Below are 9,953 nucleotides of genomic sequence, written 5' to 3'. Positions count from 1 at the left end.
ATGTTGTCGCATGCAGGGCGACTCGAAGAGCCACAGCGAGCGAGAAGGGAAGAAGGGGAGAAGCACGGAGTTGCGGCGAGGTGGAGAAAAAATGGGTGCAGACGCAGCAGAAATTGGAGCTCAGTGATGACTGGAAAGGGCGGAGCTCGAGGGGGCAACCTGGCAGGCGGAGGGGAGCCAGGCTCCGCACAGCGACTTTCGGTATCTTTCAGAGAGGTCGAAAAGCGCGAGGTGAAGTCGGCACCGCAGGTGTGACTGCATAGACAAGGATCGAGAAAAAGAGAGGATCGGAAACGGAACGCGGAGGAATGGGCGACTGGGCGAGGGCGGCGCGCGCCTTCATCTCGCAAGCCTCCGCGGGAGACGCGCAGAAGAACGCCTCAGTCTCTCGGGAGACGAAAAAGAAGAGCACTCGGCGTCAGGTGTACAGACAGCAGAGACGTCGACAGCGCTCGGGACTGGCGGCTTGCGAGACATGTGCGCGTGTTCCGCTTTGTCCGGAAGAGCTTTCGCGATGTCGCAGGTCTGAAGCGGCTCCTGCTCTGCAATCCCCGCGGCTTGTGCAATTTTTTTCTTTCGGAACGCCCTCCGCGACAAACAGGCGCGAGTTCCTCGCACCCGCTTCTCGACCTCGCGCCAGAGACTGTCGCGCTGTCTTGGCCGCGCATGCAGCCATCGATTTGCAACACGCTGCCGCGCCGTCAACGAGGTCCCCGCGAAGAGGAAGGGAAACGAAACTCTTTTCCCTGCACCTCCAGAGGGGTGTTCCGGTGTATGTACAGCTGAAGACGGAGAGACACTTGCAAGCAGCTGCCGTGTGGGGAGAGCTGGGCGGAAGTCGAGGGGCTGTCGGAGCCTCGACGCGTCTCTGCATGTTGTTGGGTGTGTGTCTGTGTCGAGAGTCGCCGTTCTGGAAATGCACTCGAGTCCTGTTTAGGATTTTGGGTCCTGGGCTCGAGGTCTGCACTTTCCGGAGCGTAAGTGGCGACACGAGTCCCACCCAGCTGTTGGCTTTGAAAAGAACCTCTGTTGACGCTGCGCGATGGCCTAGAAATTGCAGGTCACGTATGAAAAAATGGAGAGCTGGGATGCTGAGAAGCTTTGCCTCTTTGAAATTCGGCAGAGAGGCAGCGAATGTGAAAGTCAAAGTGTCCGCAAGTGAAGAGAAGTCCCCAAAGTAGCGCGTCGTCGCTGAGGAAGGCAGTGGCTGAGAGACAGACACAAGCCTGACCCTGCATCCACGGGTGTAGTTACGCAGCTGCAACTCCAGCTGTGCAGTCCCCAAGTCTTGTGAATGAAAGGTCACAAGACGAGAGAAGCTGTCGGAGCGCGCAACATCCAAAGTGTACATCCGCCTGCTCAGGCACACTGCATCGCAAACTGGTTTCTCAGCGCGCAGTTCTTTGTGAGTGTGTTCTCGACAGCAGCTAGCAAGTTTTGGAAGCCGCACTCTGCGAACTGGTGTTCACGCCAGAACTAGTTCCATGCTCTGGTCGCTGGAGAAAAGCTCCTAGGCAACAAACGCGCAGTTCAGGACAGGCACGCACACTCGCGAATTCGATCAAGACGGCGCGAGAACTGTGGAAAGCAGACGCATTTCGCCGTGCAACAAAACGTAAGAACTTCCCTTCCCCTGTATTCCGTCCCGGACGGAGTCTTCTCCCGGAGAATCGGAGGGGCTACGCAGTGGAAAAAACTGCCAAGTTACAGGGCTGCATCTCTGTTTCTTGATCCTCGAGTCTCTCGCCTTTCTCGGAAAACCGGCGAAGCTCGTTCGCGCTGGAGTGTCTCGACACCGCAGAAACGTTCGGTGACTCCGGATCGCGCGTTTGTCGTCCGTTCCGCTGTTCTCGTCCACTCGTGTTTACAAAAGACGTGGCGACACCTGGGGAGATTTCGAGGGATCTCTCTCTGGAGTTTATAAATGAAGTAGAGCAGAGCGAACCCCTGCCCTTGCAGAGGAGATATTGCAAGAAGTCTTCACGGAAAAGATACTTAGCGGAACGCCTCCACTCGCTGCGATGTCGATCGTTTTCCCCAGGTCCTCCAGCTCCTTCTGCTCACACACAGTACAACTTTCATCCAACAACAAAGGCGCAATGCCGCGACGAACAGTTACTCTCATTCTCCACATGCTTGGAGTCCAGTCAACTTCGCTCTTGCGGCCAGCTCGCACGTACATACAGATACACCGCCCTTCCAATGTGTTGACATGAGTCTCCTTACACAAATAAGTGTTTTTTGTTTGAATACGCGTACATATATATATATATATATGCATACATATATACTGGAAGACCTGTCAATAGATATATATATATATATATATGTGTTTGAATGCGTGCACACAAGCCTGCATTCATCCCAGTACCTCTGCTTGAATGCCTGTGCACATATATGTAAAACAGATATGGGAATCGAGGCCTGTTTGTTCTGTGCTTGACGTCAAACTGAAAAAGTTTTCTGTGGCATGTGCATTTCCCTTCGCGGTAGAGGTGCGATATGGCACAGAGGCGCTTCCTGCGCACGAGTTTCCTCTGCCAGCTTCTGTCGCGTTTGTCTTTTGTTCTGCGCGACTGTGCTCTAAGAAAACCCAGTGAAAAAGTGACGGAAGACTCCCCACTTCCCTCGAAGTCCCTGTGCTTTTCTTCCCTCTTCTTGTCTGTAAAAAGAAGTTCCCCTCACTCTCTTCCTGCCAGCGCATCCGGCCTGACCGGCGACCTGTCTTTCGGTGCGGTGAAGAAGACAGAAGAAGTTCCAACTGTTCAGTACACTCACGAACAAGATACAGAAGCTGCTGGACACGGAGATTACAGGGAACTCGCAGATGCCGTTTTCACTTGTGGAGTCTATTCACGAGGTATTTCCGTCCCCGAATCGTTATCAAATCGTTTAGCACAGCATTGACAATGTGCAGCTGCTGCAGATATTGTTCCTGACTCGAGAGAGCAAGTAGTTGGAAGCGTAAACTTGCCGGAAGTGCGTTGCCCAGGTCGTCTCACGGAGAGATGCTTCGCGTGGACAAACAGCGGCGGGAGACTTTTCTCTCCACCCCCCTTTGTCTCGCGCGCGCGAGCGGCGCCGTTTCCTCTGTTTGCGGGAGGTGCCCGCGAACGCTGGAGAAACTTGCGCTGTTCGCGAAAGTTCAAGATCTCTGAAAGCATTGCGCAACAAATGCGTTCCAGTGAACTTCCTGACAGCCGAGGGCGGCGTCGCTTCTTAGGGGTTGCTGTCTTTCATTTCAACAACGCGAACAGCGCACCGCGTGTGGAGCCTCTCTGCTGGCGTTTGTCTTTCGTAGTCGCTTCCAGCATTTCGCGTCTCTCGTGTCTCTGCAGTTTCGTGTCTTTTTCTCTCTTCTTCTTGTGCTCTGAGGCTTCCCCTCGCCGGGACGCAACTTGTTTCTCGGGAGTACGCACACCGCGCGGTCACCTCCAGCGCCAGCTTCGGTTCCGCTTTTCTCCCGTCTGTCCGCGCGTTTCTCCTCCGGCCCGACGGCCCTCTGCAGAGTGTATTTGAAAGTCGGCGAACACCGCCGTTGTGAGCTACTTCTGACCACGACTGCGACAAGACACGCAGCAGCTTTCTCTCTGTTCGCGAAGACACTTTGCAGCCGGCTTCTGCCCCGCGTCGCTGGCCTCACGGCAGTTTTACATCCCGTCCAGCTCCTCCCTTCTGAGTCGCGTTTCTGCATGCACGGTCTTCGTTGTCCTCTCTTCTCCATCTCTGCCCTGTCTCTCACCTCGCTGTTTCACGAGGACAAACGCTCGCCGATCGAAAAGCCGCAAACCGATATCCGAACGGATCGTCTCTCCCGCAGACCATGGCACTCCAGTACGCCTACCCCGTCGACTCCCCCCGTAAGCACCTTCTCCCTTCACTCGACAGTCCCTCTGGGGTCCTGTCTCTACTCATATCCTGTGCCTTGCAGTCAACGCATGCAATTGTGTATTTTTACATGTATATATATATATATATATGTACATATATATATATAAGTATATCGAAGTCACGTGCGTCGTGGTTCAGCTCTCTGCATCTTGTGTGTGGCCGTGGGTCTTGAAAGATTGTAAGTGTCGATCTCTCCTGTCGGTAGTGCATATACATATATATACATATATATATATATGTATATGTACATACATATATGTATATACATATATGTATTTATATGTACATGTGTGTGGGTCTGACTCTCTTGGTAGTCGATGAGGATGCAGGCCACGGGTGTTCATCGAGCGAAACGAGCAGGTCTCCACAGCCTCTACAGAGATAGGCAGTTGAGGAAGAGAACACACTCCTCCATTCAACAGTGTGTCAACTTTTTCCTCGGTTTCTCTTTCCTCGCCCCCTCCGCGCGCGCTCGCGTTCTTTGCAGCTGCGGTGCCTCCTGTCGCTTGCCATCCTTCCCCTCTCTCCCCTTCCGTGCTTGTACCCCCGTCCGTCGATTTCGAAGGCGAGTTTTCATCCGGTGAACAAAGATTTCCTTCTTATGAAGCATCAGTCGAATCAGGCTGTCTTCTTCGTACACAAGTTTGCAACGCGTCTCCTCCATGTCCACTTTCTTTGAGCAAGGAGTTGAGTTCGTTGTGACTACTCGAGATAAGAAGCGGAGAAGTCATCCCCCGCGTCCATTCGCTGCTTCTTCAGGTCCCGGGGAGAGCGCGATTTGGCGTTGCGCCAAGTACGAGGAGGCGATGGCGCCTGAAGCGCCGAGAGCTCCTGAGAGGGGATCCTTTCTGACGAGTTTCGACTTGGAGGCTTCCGACTGTTCGGCGCAGAACGCGTTTCCAGAGGGCGCCTGCCCTCCCATCTCTGGTTGGTGGCACTCGGCGTACGGCGTCTTTCGTGTGGGGAAGAGCCGTGCAGGCGGAGGCGCGCGGTGCATGGGCGCGCGACCCTTGCCTACAGACAAGGAGTTTTTCTACTGGACGTTTGACGAAGCTGACGAGAAGGCGAGACTCTTGGGATCAGGCCTCACCGAGCTGCTGCGGGAAGGCGTAGTCTCTGTCGAGACGTTTGCGGATGAGACGAGGAACGGAGGCAAATTCGCGAACGTCGGCATTCTCCTCCACAGCCGCAGAGAGTGGATCCTCACCGACTTGGCCATCTCCGCGTATCCTCCCCTGACCAGCGTCACTCTGCACTACACCTTTCCGCCTGATCACATGAAAGCCATTCTCCTCGAAGCAGGCATGTCCACAGCACAGAGGCACAGGAGAGCGGGGGCGAGAGGGCAGAGGGAAGAGACAGAGAGAGAGGAGAGAGACACATAAGGCAGGTGATGAAGCCGTGACTTGAGAAGCAAAGTGGAGAGGGGATCGAGCGTTGCTGCACGTCTTTCGTGTGTGTCTCTGTCGTTTTTTTTTAAAAAAAAAGAGGACGGAAAGGCGCGTGTGTCCACCTTGGGCAAGGCCGGACGCCGAGGGGCGTTTGCATTTTGGTGGACCTCTCTCGGAGGCGGAGAACTCTCCTTTCTCTCGGCCTTTTCGCGGTTTCTCTGCAGGTGTGTCCACCCTGGTGACTGACGTGGAGCAGCTGAAGGTTGTGAACGAGTTGAAGGCGGACCTACCGCTCCTCAGGGGTCTGGTCGTCGTCAATCTCGCGGAGGAGACGGCGCGGCTGGCAGCCGAGAAGCCTGAAGAGAAGGAGAAGCTTCTGAAACTGGTGGAAGAACTGCGCGCGAAGGACGTCCAAGTTTTCGACTTTCAAGACATACTCGAGAAAGGCAGAAGGGCCTACATCCCCCCCATCATGGAACAAGACCCCGAACGCATCTTCACCATCGTCTACACCTCCGGTGAGGCAAACAGTTTTCACCATTTTTCTGCTTTCTCTATTTGTTTTCTTCCTGCTTTTTCCACTTCCTCTTCTCCCAGTCTCCCTCTGCCACCTTCGCGCCGTATCCCTCCCTTCCCCTGAATTTCCCTTCACGCTCCCCGGCCTCCTCTACTTTCCTTCGCTCTTTCTTAATTCGCCTCCGCGTCTCTTCTCCTTTGTCTTCTGTGTCCAGGAACGACCGGCAACCCCAAGGGTGTGATGATGTCGAACCGGAACTTTGTGCGCGAGATTCAAGGTTGCTTGCATATCAACGACTACACGCTGATGTTGGACGACGACTTCCTGCACTTTGCACTGCTGCCGCTCTCTCACGTTTTCGAGCGAATGGTGGAGTACGTGGCGTACGGCTTCGGCGCGGCGGTCGCCTACTTCTCGCGCAAGAAGGAATTGCTCGCCGACGACTGGCGATTCGCTCGGCCGTCCTGTCTCATCATGGTTCCGCGAGTCGCGGCGCTGGTGCTGGACAGCATCGAGACGCAGATGCAGCAGCTGCCTTTTCTGAAGCGCGCGGCGCTGAACTTTGCGATCGGCCGGAAACTGCATGCGCGCCGGGCCTTCGTGGCGGCCGCGGGGCGCCCGGAGCCAGAGCTCCCCGCGCGCCAGCAGTCGATGGCGTCTGCGAACTCCTCGATGAGTGCCCAGAGCGCCAGCAGCGCATGCGGCGCGTGCAGTGTCCGCGGCGCGCCGCCGCTCCAGGCCTTTTGGTATGACAAGGTTTTGGGGGCTTCTGCGACGCTACAGACGCGGCTGTTTGGGTGCGCGGGTCGCATTCGCTTTCTGCTTTCGGGTGGCGGGAAGCTCAATCCCGACGTCCAGGAGAAGCTCGAGGCGTACCTCGCCACCAGCTTCCTCCAGGGGTGGGGCATGACGGAAACCTCCGGCGCAGGGTGCTGGCAAGCACGCGCGGGCGACGGGAGCCTGGACAACGCAGGCGGTCCGAGCGCCGTGATGGAGATGAAGCTGCGATCCTGGGAAGAGTACGACGCCGAGCGCATGGAACGACCTCAGGGCGAGTTGCTTGTGCGCGGAGAGAACGTGTTTGAGGGGTACTTTCGCCAGAAGGCCATGACCGACGATGCGTTCGTCTTTGACGAACAGGAAGAAGGTCGGGACCAGGGAGAAGAAGCGATCTGGCGCAGCCGCTGGCTCGCGACGGGGGACATCGTCGAGATCCAGCCGAATGGCTCGATCAAGATCATCGACCGGAAGAAGAGTCTGATAAAACTCGCGCAGGGCGAGTACCTGCAGACGGAGAAACTTGAGAGCATCTACGGCCGCAGTGCGTTCGTCGACAACATCTTTGTCCACGGCTACGACTCGCAGTCGTATCCCGTCGCCGTCGTCGTGCCGAACAGACAGACCGTCGCACTCTGGGCTGAGAAACGCGGCGCGACGCCCAAGGCCGCGGAGCTTACCGACGAGCAATTCGCAGAACTTCTGCGGGAGGCCGAGCTCAAGAAAGATGTGTTGCTGGACCTCAACCGCCTCGCGGTAGACGCGAACCTCCTCGGCTTCGAAAAAGTTAAAAACGTACACCTCACCACCGACGTGTGGACTCCCGACAACGGCATGCTCACCCCCACCTTCAAAACCAAGCGCGCCGTCATGGCCAAAACCTACAAAGCAGACATGGACCGTTTGTACGACGAACTCAGCCACAGCGTGTAAACTCCGAGGTCAATGCGAGCTTCTGCGCACGCTGAAAAAAAGGAAAAGGGATGGAAAGGAAGAGGCGCTCATGGGCTTTACGAGAAGCGGTAAACGACACCGGAGAAGAGCGTGTGGAGACCCGGCACGGTGGACCTCCACCGGGCTGGTGTGGCGCCCTAGGGATATTCGGAACGTTTCGCCGAGTGCGCAGGGAACTTCGCTCCCATCAAGGAGAACATAATTTCAAGCGCCAAGCACGCTGTACAAATAAGATAACAACTGGTGGTAGAGTCCGTGGTTTTTTAGAGACCGAACGGAGTTGAGGAGTCCGACAATTCGCTTCGGAGTTTGTGACCCGTCTTCGAGACACAAACAAGTGCGCGGGTGTCAGAAGGGGCTCTGCGTCTGCGTACATGTCTATACAGCCATATACAGAGTAGATCGATTATCTGCGCGTACGTGGATACCTGTATATTATGCATGATCAGGCATGCTTACAAAATAGAGGGCGCGTGATTTCGAACGCATGTCTGAAGGTTTCCCCGGTTCTCTCCGGTGCCTGGATGTAGGCCGGGACAGAGGCTATGGTATCTTCTTTGCACCAATCTCTGTTGGTGATTCGGAAGTCGTCTTCCCAAGCACCGCGTTCGAGGTTCACGTCGCAACCCGGCAGGCCAGGCTACGTTGTCCTGAGCGATATATTTGGCGAGTTTGCTTTCATAAAAGTCGCTCCTTCTCCGTCGCCGACTGAGAGGATCGACTGGGGGTCGGGCGCACAGGGAGCGTGGGCAGTAGCTGGATTGCAGTGTCTTGCGACGTTAAGCGTTTTCCCCATCGGTTGCGTTCTTCCGTAATGTGTGGATTACTTTTGCCACGCATATTGACAGCGAGAAAAGCTTTACTCACATGCTGCGCGCGTGCGGGTGTCGGCAGTCTTTCCATCCAGAACCGGTTCGTGGCACTGCTCGCACCGGCCGGGGTCGGCGGGGTCGCGGGCGTAGCTCGGATGCAGGTTTTTCATTTCGAGGGAAGAAACGAGGGAGGGGAGGAGGCGGAGCTGCACAGTCCGAGGCAGGTGCAAGCTTAGTTCGCGGCAGAAAAGAGCGAAATCCTCGCTTCTGACCCTCGTCCTTGGTTGAACAGAACGCAGTGAACATACACCGTAAGGAGCTGGTTGTGGGTTGTGTACGCGTGTGAACTTGAGCGTATCTAGAATCATCGAATCCACAAAAGCCGTTCATTTGTACATATTTCTACGCACGGGGGCCGATTTCCATGCGTGAATTTGTTTGCATGTATGCCTCGTCTAACCGAGAGAAGGCATGGGTGTGTTTTCGGTAGGCGATGGTCCTTCTCAGCTCCCCTGTACTGTTGGGGTTGTCCAGGCGCAGCACAAGCGCATCTGGTCCTGCGAGGCGCGCGAGTGGCCTTTTGTGTTGACTTTGCACTGCTGCTCGTGTTTTGTGTGGTAGGACTCTTCGGTGCAAGCGTGTCTCTACGTTGCAGTTCGGTCCGGGATCTTCTGCTTGTTCCTTTCCATTTCGAAACGCTGACGACAGTTCTGGACATGCGACTTTATCCGGCGCAGAGCAAGGAAAAGAAACCTGCTACTTGAGATCTTACACGCATACAGCTAGCGTAGCCAATTTCGAATGACTGACATGATTCCTGAGGACCGAGGCTCCGACACAGTCGACGCCGTGCCCACACGCCTCGAGGTCGTCGGCGATTTACATGAATCACCGCACATATGTATGTATATGCATTCACGCAAAGCAGCCGTAGAATATTAGAAGTCTGTGCATGTCTGTTTATCTGCATATATGCATGCACATACGTGTCATATGTGTTATACCGCGAGCTGTCTTGGACCAATACATGGAGGCAGACCACGTTCCGTCTTGGCCGAGACAAGGCACCTCGGCTAGTTTTCTAACGATGTTGCTCTCTGAGGACGAAAGGGCGGATAGAGTCTCACCGTACTGTGTACTCTTTCTAAACTATTTGAAGGCCGGTCGTGGCGCCCAAGCAGCTAGAAGACGTTTGTGTTCCTGTGACAGGAAGACCGTTCCTGTGAAACTGGCGTTGACGGGCAGAAACTTTAGGAACCAAATGAGTCTCTGAGGTGCTGCAGTCATTACAGACCGGTTTTATACCGTTGCCGTTTATAGAACAAACAACTAAAAGTGTTGGGTTTCAGTATCATACGACAGCAAGGCTACTCCACATCAGTCGCGTTCTTGATATAAGGCAAACTCGCAATTGGCTGTGGAAAACAAGCGATCGCCGCCATCTCCACAAATGAACAGGAACAGGGAAGTAGTGGATTCAGCCGGCGGAGCAAAGAATCTACGCTGCCCGTGCAGAGTGTCATGGACGAAACAATTTCGAAGGTATTTGGCGTTTCAATTTCCAGAAGCCGCGAGAATGGCATGTGTTGAGAGTTCCACAGTGCTCTATAA

General features: G+C 55.0%; 2 protein-coding genes across 2 annotated transcripts; both read left to right on the top strand.

The window, feature by feature from the left end:
* Positions 1 to 308: 308 nt before the first annotated feature.
* Positions 309 to 1,181, top strand: TGME49_310090 (hypothetical protein; the record flags this gene model as incomplete). The annotated part of the gene is made up of 1 exon (XM_002364214.1): positions 309 to 1,181. One exon carries the CDS (start codon positions 309 to 311, stop codon positions 1,179 to 1,181), a length of 873 nt encoding a protein of 290 aa, XP_002364255.1.
* Positions 1,182 to 3,149: 1,968 nt separating this feature from the next.
* TGME49_310080 (AMP-binding enzyme domain-containing protein) lies at positions 3,150 to 9,248 on the top strand. Its single transcript, XM_018782605.1, has 4 exons — positions 3,150 to 3,860; positions 4,651 to 5,193; positions 5,507 to 5,800; positions 6,014 to 9,248. The coding sequence occupies exons 1-4, from the start codon at positions 3,824 to 3,826 to the stop codon at positions 7,507 to 7,509; spliced, it is 2,370 nt and encodes a 789-aa protein (XP_018635588.1). The 5' UTR covers positions 3,150 to 3,823; the 3' UTR covers positions 7,510 to 9,248.
* Positions 9,249 to 9,953: the final 705 nt, after the last annotated feature.

This window comes from Toxoplasma gondii, chromosome XI, assembly GCF_000006565.2.
Source record: "Toxoplasma gondii ME49 chromosome XI, whole genome shotgun sequence".
Taxonomy (NCBI): domain Eukaryota; phylum Apicomplexa; class Conoidasida; order Eucoccidiorida; family Sarcocystidae; genus Toxoplasma; species Toxoplasma gondii.
Note: the sequence above shows the minus strand (reverse complement) of the source record. Positions and strands in the feature narration are given on the sequence as shown.